At 34.8% G+C, this 22,544-nt stretch overlaps 1 protein-coding gene across 1 annotated transcript; it reads left to right on the top strand.

Annotated features, from left to right (window-relative positions):
• Window positions 1-31: 31 nt before the first annotated feature.
• LOC102802441 (trafficking protein particle complex subunit 12-like) lies at window positions 32-21,081 on the top strand. Its single transcript, XM_085493176.1, has 11 exons — window positions 32-1,493; window positions 2,322-2,438; window positions 3,578-3,691; window positions 4,476-4,614; window positions 5,348-5,460; window positions 10,586-10,658; window positions 12,431-12,504; window positions 14,274-14,372; window positions 14,579-14,670; window positions 18,669-18,756; window positions 19,731-21,081. Exons 1-11 carry the CDS (start codon window positions 156-158, stop codon window positions 19,971-19,973), a joined length of 2,490 nt encoding a protein of 829 aa, XP_085349302.1. The 5' UTR covers window positions 32-155; the 3' UTR covers window positions 19,974-21,081.
• Window positions 21,082-22,544: the final 1,463 nt, after the last annotated feature.

Raw genomic sequence — 22,544 nt, 5'->3', positions numbered from 1 at the left:
GTGCACAATTTTGCAGCAATAAACACACCCCTTTGCGATATATACGACACTTCTAATGACGTTGTTCACATACTGTGTCACAGGACTCTTGGTTCGGTTTGGATGATATTTCTGTCGAATCTGTTCGTTAAACGAAAAGAATTTTACGTTCGGCGATGGAAGCTGACATCAACGAAGCCAACGTGAGTATCAACATTGAAAGTCCATCAACAGATCGAGGAGACGATGATGGGGAGACGGCGAATACAGGTGCCATCGCAGGGATTGGAGGGGCGGGGTCAGAAATCAGTCATAATATTGACGAATTGGACGAACTAACTGTTGCTACTGGCCATTTAGATTTAGGTGAGTTTGCTGGCAGTGAAGTCGACTTGACGGAACCCTCTGAACCTCAATTCGAAGATGCTTTTCCAGTTGAAACAGAAACAGAGGATAGTGAGCAACAGCGCCCTCAGCAATTGATCGATGGATTTGAAGCTGCAATTAGCGGCGATTTCAATAATTTACTGACTGAAAACGAAAGGCCGCAGGAATTCTTGGATTGCGTTGATAATGATGACGATAACAGTGATGAAAATGATGAAAATAAAGTTACAGAAAATATTGAAGAAGCAAGCAATACAGTTGACGACCAGCAACAGTCGGAAGCAACAGATCAGTTGGAGAAAGAACCTCCTAAATCTAAAGAGTCCACCTCTCCTGTCGATGAAGAACAGATTACTGAAGATTCGCTAGATGGTGCATGTGTTAGTTCACAAATAAAAGATGTTGACACTGGAGACATGCAACCAGTTAGTCAGGAGAAACCGGACAACTCAGAGACGAATGTATCAAACGAACCAGAACTAACGACTTGTTCTAAAGTGAAAAAGACAATATCTGTTGAAATCCCTAAACGACCAGATGATGGGTTTGAAGTGCAGCTTGTTGGGAGTCCTGGGAGTAGTCTATTAGACCATCTTAAAACCACTCAAGACGTAGATCCCCCTGAGACTAATACAGCTGATCGTAGTAGCGATGTGGGTGTCAGGAAATTCTTCACAGATGAGGTTATAGGCACTAGTGATAATATTGAAGGGAAGAATTTCTTTGATTCGTTCACAACCGGCGGATTAGATAGTCTTGGTGAATCTTCTTCATCAATTGGATCTCGTCATAGTGGCTCATTTTCGCAAGTTGAAATACCTTCACCGAAAGATAACTTTCATCAGGTGATACCGTCAACACCGCCCATTGACGAAGTGTTTTCCAGTATACCAGCATTCCCCATACCAACCAGCTCACATCAGCCGTTTCATCGTTCAACATCTTCAGAAGGTGACGATCCATTTGCAGCGGCTATCAAGCTGAGTGATGTTGACAGACGGTACAATGCGTGGATCCCACCAGAGGCAACTAGACAAGTACTAGTTGCCAGGGTAACCTCCCCAGGTGCCATTATTGTGGATCCAAATTTGTTAACGATGCCAGCAGTTTTGATGGAGGAAACTCAGGTAAAGTCATCATGGGCTTGAAATGTTTCATTTCAATTATTGCATGAAATTTGTAATGAATGCTTGCTTGATTTAATTTACAAAATGTTTTTAATTAACATGCTCTTTACACCAAACCCTGTTTAATCCAAGAATCTATCTATTAGAATCGAGCATCTTATCCCTTTACTCCCTTTACCCTAGTTTTAATGTCGAGAAATTTAAAATGTATTGGACTTAATAATCAAACCATCTTATCTGCATAAGATGTGTGGTTTAATGGTTAGCATGTTTGCCCAGCATGTGGGTGATTTATGGGTTCAACTCTCGTGGATGGCTCTCACTTAGCAGTGAAAAATTAGTACTGTAAAAGGATTAATTATTCACTGGGTTTTAATTTTGCTTATTTCACTGACTTGAAAATGCGCTAAATTAAAACCCAGTGAATATGTAAAATTTAGCGTAGAACACATTATCTAAATGATAAAACCGTGAAATGGTAAATCAGCGAAATTTAAACCCAGTGAAAATTACCGTAGTCATTTTACAGTACATTCTTGTCAGGCACATGGCATTCAGGGTTGGGAATTTAGCGTCTAGTCTAGGAGGAGATGTAAACTTGTCGGCCCTGTGTGCTCTTTCAACCCTTAGTGCACTTCAAAAATTGTAACATCACTTTAGCCCGTTGATCTGCATAATAAATAAATAAATATAAAATAAATTAATAACAAATTTACTATTATGCAAACATTAACATTGATTAATATTGAAACTTCATTGATAATGTCTTTTTCCATATTCTTTGTATTTAAACTATAAATGTATTTTTTTTATTATTGAATTTTTCAGGGTGACCCAGTCAAAGAACTTGTGCATAAATTCATGGGGGAACAAGAAAGTAATAAAAGACAAGTTTTGACTCTGGATACTGTCAGTCAAAATGAAGAAGGCCTTCAGCAACTTATTGTAAGTCAATTATTTGAAATATTTGTCCAGAATCCGGAAGCCTAACTGAGTATAATCATAAAACGTAGATTTACAGCAGGTGGTTTAATTAGTAAAATAGGTCATGAAAACATAAAGACGTACACGTAGATGTTTTTCGATGAAATGTGAAAATTATGTGGATTGATTATTGTTATGTTTTGAAGTTTACAGTAAATACATTAATTATTCACTGGATTTTAATTTTGCTACTTTCGCTGATACGTGTAATCCACTACATTAAATGAACATGAACATCAACTCATTGTTTCTCGCACAAAATAAAGAACTTACATTTGTAAAACCCAGTGAATACTAAAAACATCAAAATAGTAAAAATAAATTGAAAATTAAATCAGTATCTTTTCCTCTGATATGTAAATGAGAAAAAACAAGCTTAATTAATCTTGTCTGTTTATTTGGTGATGTCACAAGCAATGGCCATGGATTATAGGTTATTTTTAAATGCTTTTACTCAGATGGATTGTTGTCACCAAGGCTGCCTCAAACACTGAGACTATTGGACCACAAGGTTAACCAATCACTGTGCGACGTTCATACACTTAAAGTTGTATTGTCGGCAAAGTTTAGCTAGAAGCTTTTGACATAATAAACAGCGATGATATTGGCAAGATAACCACCTTGTCAATTGCCGAACATTGCATAGCGAAGATTTTGATTAAGTATTCTTAGGGTGTCATTAAGTAACTGAATTGCTTGCAGGATTCTCTGTTCAACAAATGAAGATGGACTATACATGTATTACACAACCAATATTTGGTGTAAAGCATTTTTCCTTAAGATTGTGCACTAGCCTATTGAGTGGCTTCCTGCATAAGCATTAGATCTCTATTTTTTAAATTTATCAGTGTGTTTGAGCAAATTCATTAGTTATAGTGTTTAGCGTGGTGCAAATGCACAATCAAATAGAAATGCATGATGGGATACATTGCAGTGAAGGCAATAAACAACATCATATGCTAGCTTCCGGGTTTTTTTAGTGTTTGATGTTTAGCTGAGTTACTCAATATGGAAAGGGCTTTCAATTTATAATAATTCAACTATATTATGCTTTATTTGTGAAAATATGACCTTCCACAAACAGCAATGTTTTCTCTTAGGCTGCTGGATGTTACCGCTCTGCTATCGATTTAACAGCTCGTATTCTGGACCGCTATAATCAAGGCATCGGAGCTCTTGGTAAACAATCATTGAACACTCCACTTACACTACAGGTACGTTGAGAATATAAAAATTTCGTGGAAAAATTAAAGGCATAATATTACAGCTACTGTTCAGTGAGTTCTACATGCTGCTATTGACACAACAAATCCTCTCTCTTCATTTTCATAAATGTGTATAAATTGCAGTACTGATTGAATTCAACCAGGCAATCAATGACGTCATTTGAAAACATTCCAGTGTTATTCCATCAGCCAATAGAAACCTCTCATTCTAGTTTACCAGTATATTGTGAAATTTCTAAATGTTTATAAAAATTATAGGAATGGGTTTGTTGTGATGATAGTATTGGGGTGGTATATCAAACAAATATATTAAAAAATTAATGTTTTTAGAAACCTCTCATTTTAGTTTATATTGTGAAATTTCTAAATGTTTATAAAAAAAATAGGAATGGGTTTGTTGTGATAATAGTATTGGGGGGTATATCAAACAAATATATTAAAAAATAAATGTTTTTAGAAACCGCTCATTTTAGTATATATTGTGAAATTTCTAAATGTTTATAAAAAATATAGGAATGGGTTTGTTGTGATGATAGTATTGGGGGTATATCAAACAAATGTGTTAAAAAATAAATGTTGTTGTTCATTTGAGCATCATATTTTTGCCTGCTAAAACTTTGGTGCGACATTTTGCTCGTACAGATCTTGATTTTTAAAAAAATAAGAAAAAAATTTATTTTGTGAAAGATAACAAAAGTTGTATTTTGTAGATATGTGTTTTGTTGTAGATATGTTACTGATACTGATATGTTCTGTAATATTTTCCTCTTAGATATGGTTCACCAGGATATCGTTAATGATGAAACTGAGACTATTCAGTGCAGCAGAGGCAGAGATTGAATCATTTGGAAACTTAGACAGACCCGATTTATTCTTTGAATTTTATCCTGATCTTTATCCTGGAAAACGAGGTATGTACTTACTGATCATGGAATAAACACTTTTCTTTCTTCTTTTCCATACTTCCCATATTCACATTACATTTTGTTTATAAAATGTCAATTTCAATTTTACAAATTTCTGCTGATGTAAATGTAAGATGTTTTCAAGGTTACTATATCAATGTACAATTTTCAGTTGCGACAATGACGTGCCTGTGAATTAGCGCAACTTGTTGTGTCAGTGATGTGTTTTATCAGCTTATAGGGCAAACTGGAACAGACCAGATTTCTATGATTATGTAACGTTGATATGCAAGAAATTAGAGGATGGTACTGTATAATTAATCCAGCTAAAATAATAAAGTATTGATGCAGCATTGAAAAAAGAAACTTATGGCAGCAGCACATAAATATGCATCGCCGACAACATTCTGCATTCATTTCATTCACAACTACAGCATTCAACCATATCCAGCTGCACTTCACTCCATCATCATGTTATACTAGTATTAATCAGTATATCACCGAGGGTGTGATTTTGATTAGTACTGAGCATTCAGGCAGCTAATCTTGAGTTTTGACCTGACTTCTTATTTCACCTCATGCCGACTCTGTCCCGACTGTTTACACACACATTATACACACATGCTGACTCGTTTCTGACTCTCGGCACATGCTGAGATCTGTAACATGAATGCCACTATTGAGTATACTAATTGCATAAAGAAGTGCACAGGATTTATTATGTTTATCATTCGTATAGGTTCTATGGTACCATTCTCATTCCGTGTGTTACATGCTGAAATACCGCAATACAATAGCAAGGCACAGGAAACTATTGATAAGCTGTATTATTTACATGCTATAGTTACTAAGGTAAGAACAAAAAATATACCTCTTTTGTGTTTGAGATGTCAGCATAATTATCATATGAAAGTACTGGCACTTGTAAGGCAGCAGTCCAGTGTAGTGGTGCAACAATCTAGCATAGTGTTATAACAGTCGAGCATAGTGCTGCAGCATTCTAACCTAGTTGTGTAACAGCCCAGCCAAGTGCTGCAGCATACAAGCACAGTGCTGCAGCATACAAGCATAGTGCTGCAACATACAAACATAGTGCTGCAGCATTCTAACCTAGTTGTGTAATAGCCCAGCCAAGTGCTGCAGCATACAAGCACAGTGCTGCAGCATACAAGCATAGTGCTGCAGCATTCTAACCTAGTTGTGTAACAGCCCAGCCAAGTGCTGCAGCATACAAGCACAGTGCTGCAGCATACAAGCATAGTGCTGCAGCATACAAGCACAGTGCTGCAGCATACAAGCATAGTGCTGCAGCATTCTAACCTAGTTGTGTAACAGCCCAGCCAAGTGCTGCAGCATACAAGCACAGTGCTGCAGCATACAAGCACGGTGCTGCAGCATACAAGCATAGTGCTGCAGCATTCTAACCTAGTTGTGTAACAGCCCAGCCAAGTGCTGCAGCATACAAGCACAGTGCTGCAGCATACAAGCACAGTGCTGCAGCATACAAGCATAGTGCTGCAGCATTCTAACCTAGTTGTGTAACAGCCCAGCCAAGTGCTGCAGCATACAAGCACAGTGCTGCAGCATACAAACATAGTGCTGCAGCATTCTAACCTAGTTGTGTAACAGCCCAGCCAAGTGCTGCAGCAGTTGAGCATAGTACTGCAGCATACAAGCATAGTGCTGCAACATTCTAAGGGAAGAGTAGGAAATCAAACGGGCGGTGCACCGCGGTCATTACCGCGGTGGTGGTGGGTGCTCGCCGGTCGACCGCATTTTATGCAAATTTATGCATAGATTCCATGACCCGGGTTTACCGCGGTCGTGTGCGGTAGGCTCGCACAGCAATTCACACTTATTGTCAAGACCATTAATGAACACAAAGAACTGGGAAATTAAAAGGATCACAAAGTTCTAATGAAAAATTAAACCAATTTGGCTGAGCCAAAAGTTAGGAAACTAGTCTATAATAGTTCACATTATTTTATTTGCCTGAGCTTTGGAATAAAATCACAAAACGATCCAGGAAGACGTAGAGATCAACATAATATAAAATAAGATCGCATTATTTTGTGAATATATATCATGCATGGTCTCAGAAAATGTTTTTTTTTTGTGTTTACAACATTTTTTTTATTGGGCTTCTTTAATGAAGTTACATAGCATATAAAACTTATGAAACCTTAGTATTTTCTAAGTGTACATTATGTGATACAAGGACTCAAGGGGGACCACTTCTTGTAATGTGCCTCTTGTTTATTATTTTGTCTTGCAATTTGTCTTTCAATTTCAAAATATCTTTTCAGCAAATGCTTGAAATTTAGGTAGTTTGGCACTGTTTTTTTGAATTTTGAGAAATAGATATGTTTTCTAGCAAGTAGACTTATAAAGTTCACTTGCCAACTATATTCAGGATTCCCCAATGTCAAACAAAGTTTATTTGGCACACTACTGAGCTGAAGTGCTTCCCCTAGATTTACAAAGATATCTTGCCATAGGGACACCACATACTTACATAACATAAAGAGGTGTTCAAGCGTTTCTGGGTGATCATTGCAAAAGGTACATTTTTCTTCTGGGAAGCGTTGTGGGTTAATTTTGTGCAGTTGATAATTAGTGTACAGAATATTGTGTAACAGTTTGAATTGAAATTCTCTGGTTTTCGTGTCTGTTGTTAAGTTGATGACCATTTTATACATTTGGTTCCATTCTATTACATCAGTGAATCTATTTTCAATTATTGACTGACTTCTGGGTTTCATAAAAATTCTGTTGATTAGCTCTCCTTTTAAAGATTTTCTTGTTATATTTTCTAGGTGAATTTGTTTATTTTCAACTCTAATTGTTATTTCTTTACGTTCCAGATTATTTGCCAGTTTTAATTCTTCTGGGATAGTGTTACACAATCCAATCCATTTTAGTTTGTCAATCATTGTTAGACCTCTCCTCTGAAAATCAACCCAAGGTTTCATTCTTTTACCACTGTATAGATCAGATATGTATCTAATTCCTAGTTCATCAAACTTGCGGTAATATATTGATTTTCCCCCAATTTTGATTAATTTATTGTTCCATAAAATCTGATCTATTCCTCTATGCTTGTTTATTTCTTGCCATATGTTTAAACAATCTAAAATAAATTCCGTAAATTTCACTGAGAGCAGTCTGGCTGAGAAGTTGCATTTTAATAATATGTACCCTCCAATTTTATTAATTTTGTCTTGTACAAAGAATTTCCAGGGATGGTGTATTTCGTCATTTATTAAACGTTTTATCCAAGGTCTCAGAAAATGTTTAGAAAGATTAATGTTTCGCGTAGACCAAATATAATCACGCATAAGTATAAATTCAAAGTGTTTTAATACATTGGTGAGAGGTCGCATTTACGTGAACAAGAACATGCACTAAGAAGAAAAAGCAAGCCAAAGTCGAAACGGGGTGTATCATGGACTTGGTACAACATGCGTTGCGACAATTGAGTGATCGTCGACATCATTTTGGGGCACAATTGAACTTCAAGTACGTTGCGAAACTTGCTACGCGGCGATGCTGACATCAAGTGTGTGTTGACCGAAGTTTGACCCCCAAGTCACGCACTGAACTGGCGCGTTACCTTAGCAACCCTTTTCTTTCTTGGTCCGCGCTTCGATCTCGTAAATTTGTTATCATATCCGGCAGTACTGTAATAACACAACTTGTATCCAACTCTGTATTGGCTTTGAATATTTCAACATCGTTTACTTAGTGTGCTGCTTTTCTAATAACGCAAATATGTTTACAGTATTGGACGGGCTCTAAATATTTCAACTTTGCAATGTAATACTTTTATAATAATTACGCAAACTAAGTTATTTTTATTATTGTTGGGACACTAACCTGGGCTATTGGGTCTGTAAATATTTCAATATTACCGACTTGATAATGCGTTGCATTCGTAATTATTACGCAAATATAAATATGGGCGCATTTACGAGTAAATCATTGAAAAAGATAGTCAGGTCCCGGAGTCAGGTGTCTAACGAAAGTCGAGAAAATATTTTAAATACTTGTGACTCATCGGTGAATTATTTTATTCGAAATAAAGTGAATATGTAATATTACCCATACAATAACATACAATATCATGCGTAATGTTAAATTTTTCTATAATAAACTCGCAGCGCACTTCGATCGCATTATTCACGTACATTTCGACTGCACTCTAATAACCACGTGTTTGAATTACGTGCGGCAATGGGCAATGACCTCAATGAGTTCACGCACTGACATTTAAATTCGGGCCACCCAGTTTGACGCAAAACGATATAGTTACTTAACATTTGTTCAAAAAATCGGTAAACTCTCGCGAAGAGTTAACTGAAAGACAACGTCGTTTTTGACAAAAAAAAAAACACGTCAATACAAGATTATGTGTGCATGGTTAGATTTACAGAACATACATGACCGCTTAACTCTGTTTTTTTTTAATAATCATGTCGCACGTGAAACACAGAAGACATTTTAGTTCGTCCATTTCTTGTTTACCGATCTTGAACTTTTTGTCTGGAATGCGATACAGGCAAAGAATAAACATTAATGATACCCACCGTTGTCAAATCAACAAGAGGCTCGAATCAGGAAGGCTCGGCTATTTAAAACTTCGTAAATAACATTCTTTTCATGTGGTAGACTTTATTCAAGTGTTAGAAACGTAAGTGAAATGTATGGACGAGTCATAATACTCGTACCTTCGAAAGTTACAACTTTTACTCTTGGAATTGGTGATAAATACATGCATAAAATACAACATTGTTTCACGCAACAACAATTCGTATACAGCATTGGACTTATGGATTTTTATATTAATAAAATACGTGGGCCGATAATATTACTATATGCTAAGTATTTCCATGCCAGCGATGCTCGTAACCTGCTCGATTTAAAAACAGCTATTTGAAACAAAGACTCATGGAATCACAAAGGAAACTGTTAAGTATGTATTTCACACCTTTCCTACGACCGCGGTTGCAACCGGTATCGGTGGCCACCACGGTAGAGACCCCCAATTATAAGCAGTCCGCGGCTCTCCCCGGTGTACCGCGGAGAGCCGTGGTGATTACTGCGGTGAACCGCCCGTTTGATTTCCTACTCTTCCCTAACCTAGTTGTGTAACAGCCCAGCCAAGTGCTGCAGCAGTTGAGCATAGTACTGCAGCATACAAGCACAGTGCTGCAGCTATCCAGCATAGTCGTGTAACAGTCCAGCATAATGCTGCAGCAGGTCTACTCCGTTGATATATATGTTTGCATTATACAAGTTGACAGCGTTTGCTATAAATTTGTACTAAGTTAAATATTTAAATTGTACTAATTTAAAACAAAACATTTCAAATCCATGGACTGTGATATACTTTATTTTCACATGGATTTTATTTTTCCTACTTTTCCAAAGGTTTTGCATGAAGTTAAATTTCAAGCAAACATCTAGTTAATAAATATTTATGATTATTTACTGGAAGTGACATCATAATAATAGTTAAACAAAAAAAACTACAAAACACCCATACATAGCATTACATAAAAATACTTTCCTATGATGCTTGCCCTCTGCATGTGACGCTTTCAAGTTAACCTATGATGCTTAAATTGCTTTGTTTACGAGTGTCAGTCTTTTCAGGTATAAATTTAAAACAAAAACAGAAATTCATTATTCTGTGAAAATAAAGTATTTCACAGTAATACACTGCTTACTTGCCTATGCACGTAGTGGATATGTGTCATCGTCGCAAACCACGCCCTCTTTCGGCAACTGATGGTTGCCACCAAGAAGTTTTTGAGTGGGGTGAAAAAAATACTCTGGCGGGCGAAAATGATATGTAAATGAAAACTGTAACTATTCATATTGCTGGGTAATTTCCATTGTTTTGTTGGGTTTTTTATATCTGTACTTAGATGGACACTACAAGATTTGTCGTAATGTTTTTTAAAATTAATTACAGATTATCAGTAATTTAGAAAGTGGATTGGCTGAAGATGGAAGTGGTATTGAGTTGTCAGATGAAAACAGAAAGGGTAATTCTATTTTTCTTTGAGTTTTTGAGACATGATTGTGCTAGGTCTACAAGTATGTAAGAATTTTAAGACTTGAAAATGTTTTGAATTTTCTAATCTTGTCTTCTATGTAGAGTAATAAGGATTTTTTAAAATAAGGATGTCTGAAAACATATTAAAGTAAAAAGTCATGTGAGGGTTGACCACAAAGAGAAGCATACATATCTAGAAATACTAATGAATATTAATGACTGTAAAAGAACTCATTTTTCATCTTTTATTGTGCAATTTTATCGTGGCAATTTTATTGTTTCATATGCTATTAAAATCCTTTAAATGAGTTAAGTAGAATTGTGAAATTACCACAACTGGTCTATTCTGTCGCACCCTCTATGGTTGTCACCGTGTTTTTGTGGAGATAAATATGCTAATGAGTAGCATGACTTGTAAGCTGCCAACCAATAAGAAAAGCAGCTTTTGGTCCGATCTGTTCCATGCAACTATATTGCACAAGTGGCCTGACACGTAGAATCTTTTGCGCAAGCACAAGTCTACTTCCCTTATTTGAAAGTGTTTCACTCCCAGGTTCCATAATGTCACTGCATATCATGAATAAGTAATAACAATGGGAATCCTGCAGAATTGAACAGTTGAGATAATTTCGCATCGGACCAAGATTTAAGAGAGAAAATTATAAAATTGCCACGGCTGGGCGAGTCTATTAAATAATGTGCATTTTACAGTTTTGAATATGATGGTGATCTTGACCATTCCCATTTTTGCAATCAAACCTTTCCATTCATCCACTGTGTACCATGAAACTATCGATTGAAAATACATTCAATTGATGGGAGATTTTCATCACATGTCATTATACTTAAAAACATAAATTGCTGAAAGCGGGGAGTTATGGATTGGTCTCCTTGTGTGCATGCATGCTTGCATGCAAGCATCCATCCATCCTTATCCAGCTGTATCTCCTTCATGCTTGGACTGATACAGTTCAAAGTTCACACATAAATCAGACATCATATCAGACATATGCACATGCATTTGTTTCATGATTTGATTCAAGATGGTGGAGTGGCAGCCATTTAAAAATGCATTACAATTCAGTGTGCATGAACAGATTCTGTGACAAACTTAGTACATACGTTTAACATGAAGGGACCTTGATGCACATCATTTTTATTTTTCAAATCAGCTTTAAAATGGCTGACTGACGGCCATTTTGTTTTAAAGAATGCAGTCACGGATCCATATAGATCCGACATGCCTGGACCGATCAAGTTGAAACTTAACACACATCATACATTATTTGAAAATATGCTCATGCATTTGTTTCAGTATGGCCAAATGGCAGCCATTTTAATGCCAAAAATGCATCAAATTCATACATTGTCACCATTCTTGAACCGGATGTGTGGACAGATTTGATTAAAACTTGGTACATGTACATACATTGAACATAATGAGACCTTGTTTCAAAGAATGCAGTTCCTTTTCCATTATTTGCTATGCAAGGACCAATCAAGCTCAAATTGGATTTAAATGAACGTAGTTCCATAGAACCATATCTCATACATGCCTGAACCAATCAAATTTAAACTTCACACATACATCACAAACTAGGTCATATATATATATCGTGTCTATAATACTACATTTCTGGACAGGTGAACATTTTTAAATAAATCAGTTTATCTAAAGCTAAAGAAGAAGAAAAAAGCAGAATATTGTGAGATTTTTCCCAGAATGCATCATCTTTATTGGCTCTACATGTTATATTTCAGCTTCTCTAAATCTATGGAACTCAAGACTGATTCGTGTTCTGTATTCCATTGGTAACTGTCTTGTCTTCATGAAGGTAGGATTGTGTTGATGTCATCATTTCTGATGACAGTAAATATGATTGATTACACACAAAATGTTTTATTGGGAAAAGTTACAAGGAGAGAAAATGATCTTTTGAAATTATTTGAAATGCCAGGACATATGACCTTCATCTGTTATGCAAGTACTTGGACTGTGTTCGTTCATCTATCCTAAAGTATTACAGCAAGTCTCAAAAATATTCGGGCCGCCAATTCGCAAACTTGCTAGTGAATTGGCTAACTGTTTTGGTTTTGACTGAACAGTTGGCTTTCGAATCTCGCTGGCGCCGTCCTGTTGTCACGCCCACTCTGGATGAATCTATATAACAGTAGGAAACGGTCGTCATACTTCAGTTGGATGGCGATTTCGCTTTCAAATATACCAGGGAAAGTGTTCTATTTTCTTTGTGTAATGAGGTGTTCGTATACAAGGGATTGTCCACGGAAAAACGATGAATGAAGTCGAATTTTATTAGCGGTTGGTTTAAGGTTACCCCAACGAATCGTTTCGATGTGAAAATTTATTTTCTCCCTTTTGTAGGCAACTGTTTCTCAACTCGTCTCTTTATTTTGTTTCAATCAGTGTTCACGATGGCTACCCCAATATAGTAAATATAGTGTACATTATATAGTATACAGTAAATATAGTGGACATTATATAGTATACAGTGTACATTATATAGTATGCAGTAAATATAGTGTACATTATATAGTATGCAGTAAATATAGTGTACATTATATAGTATGCAGTAAATATAGTGTACATTATATAGTATACAGTAAATATAGTGTACATTATATAGTATGCAGTAAATATAGTGTACATTATATAGTATGCAGTAAATATAGTGTACATTATATAGTATGCAGTAAATATAGTGTACATTATATAGTATGCAGTAAATATAGTGTACATTATATAGTATACAGTAAATATAGTGTACATTATATAGTATACAGTAAATATAGTGTACATTATATAGTATACAGTAAATATAGTGTACATACATCATATTATCACTTGTACGCCAACTGACTGTGGCCATTCTCAGGCTGACCAGGGAAACTACTTTTACATCACGCCTCGCAAAGCAAATCATTCAGGGGAATCCAGACATGTACCAGGCTACGTAAAAGCATTCTATGTTCCCTAATGCAATATAGACTCGCCCAGAGTGGACGCAATCACAAGTCGGCGCCAGCGAGATTCAAAAGCCAACTGTTTAGTCAAATCCCAAGCAGTTAGCCAATTCGATGAGACTTTCTGTAAACATAAGTTATGTCAAAGCTGCCTTGCCATGGAAGTTGCGTTGTATAACATACAGTAATCAGGAAGTAAATTTGCCATCATGCAATGTAAGCAAAACCCATCTTTGGCTATTCAAATTACTGTGAAATACTTTATTTTCGCTGGAATTAATTTTCACTATTTTCGCTGAAGAAATGATTCATTGAAATCTAAATCCAGCGAATATACCCGTTTTTCTATATTTTTACATTTAACTCATTAAAAATCAGTGAAAATAAATTCCATACAAAACACCCAAAAAGTCTTTTCAGCGAAAATTAATTCCAGCTAAAAAAAAGTATTTTACAGTATTACATTTCACAGAATTTTAACCTTCATAAGTTGTGCAAGTACCAGGATGTGTGACCTTTTTGGGTCATGCTAGTTTCAAGAGAACAGGTTAGGGGAATACCTAGTTAACGTAATGACAGTATAAAATTTGCAGTTTCAGAATAAAATTCCTTTTTCTTTTAGGATTACAATCAGGCTAGCAATGTGTACAAAGAATTGATGACAAAAGAAGTGAAAAATGCAGTACTGTTATGGAGTGGTATTGGAAGACTGCATCTACAGGTGATTAAATGACTCAACTTTTGTTCAATATTTTATTCATACTCTCCTTGTGGTGTGCATTACATGTGTAAATCTCTTCTAGTGTGAATGATAGTCATCTCTGCTACAAATTGTGATCACAGATGCTGGGAAAATTACACAAGTTAAATAGATAATAACATACAAATCATGTGAATGTAATGCCATGGCAACACTTGTTTTCACAGCTTGGTGATGTAAAGTCTGCTGAGAAGTGTTTTAAGGAGGTTGAAACCATAGCAACCAGTGAAAGAGACAAATGCCAAGTTTCAATGAATAAGTAAGTGACTCTTATTACTCTTTGGTTGTTATGGTAACAGTGTATTTTCAACTGAGTTGCCCAATCAGAGGGATGAATACTATCTGCTTGACAGTGTACTAAGATTATTTATAGCATTTATCGCGATTATGAGATAATACTAAAACTAGAACTGAATCAATATAATCATAGAATGTGGTATAGTAATGAGAACAACATGTGTAAATGATAATAACATTTTAAACCCCAACTGCATTTCTTTGCTGTGACTTTCGGTAATTTTTTCTAAATGCCAAGAAAGTTTATTGCCAGAACAAAGCCGTTGAGAAATTATTTCAATGCAATAACATACTCTTTATCAACTCAAATCTTGTATCTTGCAACAGTGCCACTTGTCAATTAGTTCCAAAATATAGCAGCATTAAAACATACTTTCACCCCGTTTGGGTTCTGGTTACAGCATGACCAAACGCACATCAGAACTTCAATGTTTTCATGGGTGACTCACAATGTACAAATTAGTGTGAGAAGATATTATTACATAGACCAGTTCATACACAGGTGCAAGGGTCACATTCAATTAAATCATTTGTTATGCACAAAGATACACAGCATAAGCATACTCAAAATCAATGAAACATTAATCAAACAAAATGATAACAATGCTGACAACGTAATGTAATGAGTTAAACTATAAAGAATTACCTCACACCATACAATTCATTGCAATAAATCCCCATCCCATTCATTAACTGAATTATCTGGTGGTGTTTGCGTGTGTGTGTAATGTTATGTTACCAGGTGTTTATTCTTAAGTCTTTCAAAAAAGTCACCATCATGATTCACATAGGCATAGACTGGCTGCCACACATGCAGTTAGCATGGTAGACTCCCAACATAATCTTGTACAAGATAATAGTCTTTTAATGCCTTCACAGTCACACACATACAGATAGACATAGACTAGCTGTGACACAGTTAGCATGGTAGACTCCTGACAAAATGGCAGTCAAAGACAGACACATAAGCATTGACAGTACGCTAAGCACAAAACACACACTTTCCCCAGGGCTTGTTTTCACACAACGGGAACAATTGAAAGCTTTCATGGAAAATAGCCATATGTAACATCACATAATGGTTTCTATGAACACCGGTACCTCTCCATTATATGCACACCAATCACCACTCTACCAAATAGCAGCCTCCATGCAGAGTTGCAGTTCATTCAACCACATGCACTCACCTGTAGGTACCATCCAATCAGCAATCTTTACCAATGTGCATACACATGACCATTTAATCAGGTCATGTGCCAGGCATGTCCTCCTCCAAAGGCGACACCTTCCATAGGTTTTGTGAAAATACCTAAGAGGGTGTTTACCAATACAGTCTCCAGATACATTTCTTACATTATTACATTCTTCGGGTCCTTTCCTCGTTTGTCGTTTATAACCTCATTTTACAAGGTTAGCATTAAATTATTATTCATCTTACAGGGTTTTTTATTGATTGGCATTAAATTATTAATCATCTTACAGGGGTTTTTATTGGTTGGCATTAAATTATTAATCATCTTACAGGGGTTTTTATTGGTTGGCATTAAATTATTATTCATCTTACAGGGGTTTTTATTGGTTAGCATTAAATTATTATTCATCTTACAGGGGTTTTTATTGATTGGCATTAAATTATTAATCATCTTACAGGGGTTTTTATTGGTTGGCATTAAATTATTATTCATCTTACAGGGTTTTTTATTGGTTAGCATTAAATTATTATTCATCTTACAGGGGTTTTTATTGATTGGCATTAAATTATTAATCATCTTACAGGGGTTTTTATTGGTTGGCATTAAATTATTATTCATCTTACAGAGGTTTTTATTGGTTGGCATTAAATTATTATTCATCTTACAGGGGTTTTTATTGGTTAGCATTAAATTATTATTCATCTTACAGGGGTTTTTATTGATTGGCATTAAATTATTAATCATCTTACAGGGGTTTTTATTGGTTGGCATTAAATTATTATTCATCTTACAGAGGTTTTTATTGGTTGGCATTAAATTATTATTCATCTTACAGGGGTTTCTATTGGTTGGCATTAAATTATTAATCATCTTACAGGGGTTTTTATTGGTTGGCATTAAATTATTAATCATCTTACAGGGTTTTTTATTGATTGGCATTAAATTATTAATCATCTTACAGGGGTTTTTAATGGTTGGCATTAAATTATTATTCATCTTACAGGGGTTTTTATTGATTGGCATTAAATTATTAATCATCTTACAGGGGTTTTTATTGGTTGGCATTAAATTATTATTCATCTTACAGAGGTTTTTATTGGTTGGCATTAAATTATTATTCATCTTACAGGGGTTTTTATTGGTTAGCATTAAATAATTATTCATCTTACAGGGGTTTTTATTGATTGGCATTAAATTATTATTCATCTTACAGGGGTTTTTATTGGTTGGCATTAAATAATTATTCATCTTACAGGGGTTTTTATTGATTGGCATTAAATTATTATTCATCTTACAGGGGTTTTTATTGATTGGCATTAAATTATTAATCATCTTACAGGGGTTTTTATTGGTTGGCATTAAATTATTATTCATCTTACAGGGGTTTTTATTGATTGGCATTAAATTATTATTCATCTTACAGGGGTTTTTATTGGTTGGCATTAAATTATTATTCATCTTACAGGGGTTTTTATTGGTTGGCATTAAATTATTATTCATCTTACAGAGGTTTTTATTGGTTGGCATTAAATTATTATTCATCTTACATGGGTTTTTATTGGTTAGCATTAAATTATTATTCATCTTACAGGGGTTTTTATTGGTTGGCATTAAATAATTATTCATCTTACAGGGTTTTTTATTGGTTAGCATTAAATTATTATTCATCTTACAGGGGTTTCTATTGGTTGGCATTAAATTATTATTCATCTTACAGGGGTTTTTATTGGTTGGCATTAAATAATTATTCATCTTACAGGGGTTTTTATTGATTGGCATTAAATTATTATTCATCTTACAGGGGTTTTTATTGATTGGCATTAAATTATTAATCATCTTACAGGGGTTTTTATTGGTTGGCATTAAATTATTATTCATCTTACAGGGGTTTTTATTGGTTAGCATTAAATAATTATTCATCTTACAGGGGTTTTTATTGATTGGCATTAAATTATTATTCATCTTACAGGGGTTTTTATTGGTTGGCATTAAATTATTATTCATCTTACAGGGGTTTTTATTGGTTGGCATTAAATTATTATTCATCTTACAGAGGTTTTTATTGGTTGGCATTAAATTATTATTCATCTTACAGGGGTTTTTATTGGTTGGCATTAAATAATTATTCATCTTACAGGGGTTTTTATTGGTTGGCATTAAATAATTATTCATCTTACAGGGGTTTTTATTGATTGGCATTAAATTATTATTCATCTTACAGGGGTTTCTATTGGTTGGCATTAAATTATTATTCATCTTACAGGGGTTTTTATTGGTTGGCATTAAATAATTATTCATCTTACAGGGGTTTTTATTGATTGGCATTAAATTATTATTCATCTTACAGGGGTTTTTATTGATTGGCATTAAATTATTAATCATCTTACAGGGGTTTTTATTGGTTGGCATTAAATTATTATTCATCTTACAGGGGTTTTTATTGGTTAGCATTAAATAATTATTCATCTTACAGGGGTTTTTATTGATTGGCATTAAATTATTATTCATCTTACAGGGGTTTTTATTGGTTGGCATTAAATTATTATTCATCTTACAGGGGTTTTTATTGGTTGGCATTAAATTATTATTCATCTTACAGAGGTTTTTATTGGTTGGCATTAAATTATTATTCATCTTACAGGGGTTTTTATTGGTTGGCATTAAATAATTATTCATCTTACAGGGGTTTTTATTGGTTAGCATTAAATTATTATTCATCTTACAGGGGTTTTTATTGGTTAGCATTAAATTATTATTCATCTTACAGGGGTTTCTATTGGTTGGCATTAAATAATTTTTCTGAAGCCCATAAATCGTTTGAGGAAGTCATTAAAAAAGATCCAAGTAACGCTGTGGTAAGTAGTCATAGTAATCATATCAATTGGTGAAACAGAGAATATTACTAACACCTTTCCTAAAAGTATTGCTCTCAAAGTTGTATTGACGAAATTGTGTTTGAAACACTTGAAATGTCAAGTAATACAGGTACTGCAGTAAATGCAATGCAATATACAGTATACTGTATTTGCAAAATAATTATGTCAGCAGGTTCTTGCCAATAGAAAACATGACTGAGCAGTTCCTAACACCTTTCCTAAAAGTTATGCCTTGTATTGACAAACCACCTGTGTGATGTCAAAATGACAAGGATGAGTGAAAATGATGTTTTAGAAAGAAAAACTTAAAATTATTACTGGTCATTTCATTTCATTGTGTGAGAACCTTACTTTCAGGAAATTAATATACATAAAAGCGAGGGAGTTGTCATCTGCACATGCAGCAGAGGGCCATAGCGTGACATTGTTTACAAACAAACGTCTACCAATGAGTCTTTGCAATTTTAACGTGTGTTATCATCGTTTGGGACTTAATTCCTGCATGTGCGAAGGTGACAACCCCTGTGCTTTAATAGTTTCTAGGTGGAACCTTTAATCTATATAAGACTGTTATACACTAAATACAACTTTGCTGCTCACAGTAATACAGCTAACATTCTTTCAAGTTTTGTTTACTTTGGTTTCATAATTCCATGATGTTTTCAGTATACTGTAAAGGGGGTAATTATTCACTGGGTTTTAATTTAGCTTATTTCGCTGACTGGAAAAATGCGCTAAATTAAAACACAGTGAATATGTAAAATTTAGCATAGAACACATTATCTAAATGACGAAACCGTGAATTTAAAACCCACTGAATATGCCCGAAATGGTAAATCAGTGAAATTTAAACCCAGTGAAAATTAGTCATTTTACAGTATTATCAATGTCCTGGTTTCCAATGTGACAACTAAGTTTGATCTGGTTAACTGAATATTGCTTTTACAATACAGGCTACAAACAACACCGCAGTGTGCCTGTTGTACATTGGCAAACTAAAAGAAGGACTGAAGATATTGGAATCATTGGTGTACAGTGACCCGACTAGATACCAACAAGAAGGCGTACTCTTTAATTTATGCACGATGTACGAGCTAGAATCGTCAAAAAGCATGTATAAAAAACAGAAATTATTAGATTTGGTAAATCAACACAAAGGAGATGGGTTCAACGTACAGTGCTTAAAAATGATATAAGACGTAAAAACGATGTACAAGATGTAAAAATATTGTGGAATACGCATCACTGCGTGAACAAAGACGATATTATGGAATTTAAGTGACAACATCAATAGTTTTCTCTAGAACCATGTATTGCTCTTAAAGTTTTAAGTTGTATTATCGACAAAATTGTGTTTGAAATTTTGACATATCAAGTAATATATGTACTGCAGTAAATGCATGATATGTGTCCTATTGTTCTTGTCGATAACTGATGGACATCACCAAACAGTTTGGTTGGTTGTGATTTAGTTTTCAGTGTCATCAAGTTACCAAATCGCACACATTCTCTGTTGAACAATTGAAGATGGAATACTGGTAATTAATATTACAAATTCAATATTCTATGTGAAGCATTTTGTATTACAATTATATCTTGAAATGCACACCAGACATTGACACGTTTCCTGTATAGTCGATCAGTTTTAATAGGAGGATATTTTACGCATGTTGCCATGTGCAAACTTCAAACAATGTGCATTTTCTGGATTACCGGGTAGTTGTGTTTACCAGGCACCCAAAGCACAATTTGAACAGCAATGCATGACTGGATATATCGTAGCAAAGACAAATATTTAAACTGAGATTTGATTTTGGACCAAGCTTTATAGACAATACAAACAAGTATTTACAAACAAGTATTTCTAATTCTGCATACATTGTTGGTGAACTAGAAACATGAACTGTTTTTATTTGCATGCATATAACAAGAACACTAAATTGTTTCTTAGCTTATTCTTTCAGTATATTTACTGATTTAGTATGAGAAGAGAGCTGAGCACAAATGATTTGGGTACACAGTTCAATCCCAGGTGTTATCTGTGAACTTGCATTTCTGTCAACTTTTATTTCAGTACATTCCTACATAGTCGATTTGTTGCAAAAGAATTGCCAGTAACCTGGGGAATTTAGTATAAATTGGTAGTACCTTGGGTGTGAGTTCATCTTAAAAGATGACCTCACAGGTGAGCATGCATGTCAGTCATGATATGTGTTGTATTTATTCATTTCAAAAAACAGCACCTGATGTATTATAAAACAATCAAGTCAAATAAATTATAAAGAATTCAGATTTAAATTGTAATTACATATTTGTGAATATTACAAATGAGAATTGAATATTGACAGATGATACTACCCAGCGATGACTATCAATACAATGGTTTTGAAAATGCTGTCTATACAAGGATGATCCAAATAATGTGTGGGTCAACCAACTACCAATATATGTGAGAGCATGAGTGGTGTAGGTGCCATCATTTAACTAACTTGTAACAACTGCTGCTGCAATATGGAGTTTCCTGGGTGGGCTCTTGAATTTGAACTTTGTATGCATTCTACACTACAAAAACGTGTATTATGGGTGGTTTTCAAACAGATAGTCACATTGTAAAAACAAAATAAACACCAAAAAAAGGTTATTTTCCAAGTTCTACATCTTAATATTTTTTGAGAATCTCCCACGAATGAATCTGTATCGCATTTTATGATCAGATTCAGAATTTCGAGAAATCCCTCCTCAAATAGAATTGGCTTTACATTTTCTTGTACTTGGAATAAGTTATTTTTTTATTTGTAGAGGCTTTCTTTTAAAATGCTATGTTTAAGCATGGGTACCCATGCTCCAATTTGAGTACTCGCCCCCTGTGCTTAATTTGATGCATATTTGAAGTTAACGGGAGTTGCATGTCATAACCAATATGTAAATTCTAGAACACCCATTGGCCAATTCAACACTGCTGTGGAACAATATGTAAATTCTAGAACACCCATTGGCCAATTCAACACGGCTGTGGAACAATATGTAAATTCTAGACAACTCATTGGCCAATTCAACACGGCTGTGGAACAATATGTAAATTCTAGAACACCCATTGGCCAATTCAACACGGCTGTGGAACAATATGTAAATTCTAGAACACCCATTGGCCAATTCAACACAACTGTGAAACAATATGTAAATTCTAGAACACCCATTGGCCAATTCAACACAACTGTGAAACAATATGTAAATTCTAGAACACCCATTGGCCAATTCAACACGGCTGTGAAACAATATGTAAATTCTAGAACACCCATTGGCCAATTCAACACAACTGTGAAACAATATGTAAATTCTAGAACACCCATTGGCCAATTCAACACGGCTGTGAAACAATATGTAAATTCTAGAACACCCATTGGCCAATTCAACACGGCTGTGGAACAATATGTAAATTCTAGAACACCCATTGGCCAATTCAACACAACTGTGAAACAATATGTAAATTCTAGAACACCCATTGGCCAATTCAACACGACTGTGGAACAATATGTAAATTCTAGAACACCCATTGGCCAATGAACACGGCTGTGGAACAATATGTAAATTCTAGAACACCCATTGGCCAATTCAACACAACTGTGAAACACTTGCAGCATTATACAGTTAAACCATTTAATTTTCAGTTCTAGATATTTTCGTGGTTTCAGGATCTCGTGAAGACAAAATCTCAAGACAGATGACACTACTTTGTCATAGGACAGTGGAATTGTTTCCCTGCTACA

Source organism: Saccoglossus kowalevskii, chromosome 18, assembly GCF_978046115.1.
Source record: "Saccoglossus kowalevskii chromosome 18, keSacKowa6.1, whole genome shotgun sequence".
In the NCBI taxonomy this organism is placed as follows: domain Eukaryota; kingdom Metazoa; phylum Hemichordata; class Enteropneusta; family Harrimaniidae; genus Saccoglossus; species Saccoglossus kowalevskii.
Note: the sequence above shows the minus strand (reverse complement) of the source record. Positions and strands in the feature narration are given on the sequence as shown.

What these genes read in the sequence shown, in the direction of transcription:
- LOC102802441 (XM_085493176.1), top strand. Translation starts at nt 156, where the DNA reads ATGGAAGCTGACATCAACGAAGCCAACGTGAGTATCAACATTGAAAGT. An exon ending in ACACTCCACTTACACTACAG is followed by an intron (nt 3,692 to 4,475) that starts GTACGTTGAGAA and finishes TTTTCCTCTTAG; the next exon opens with ATATGGTTCACCAGGATATC. An exon ending in TACATGCTATAGTTACTAAG is followed by an intron (nt 5,461 to 10,585) that starts GTAAGAACAAAA and finishes AATTAATTACAG; the next exon opens with ATTATCAGTAATTTAGAAAG.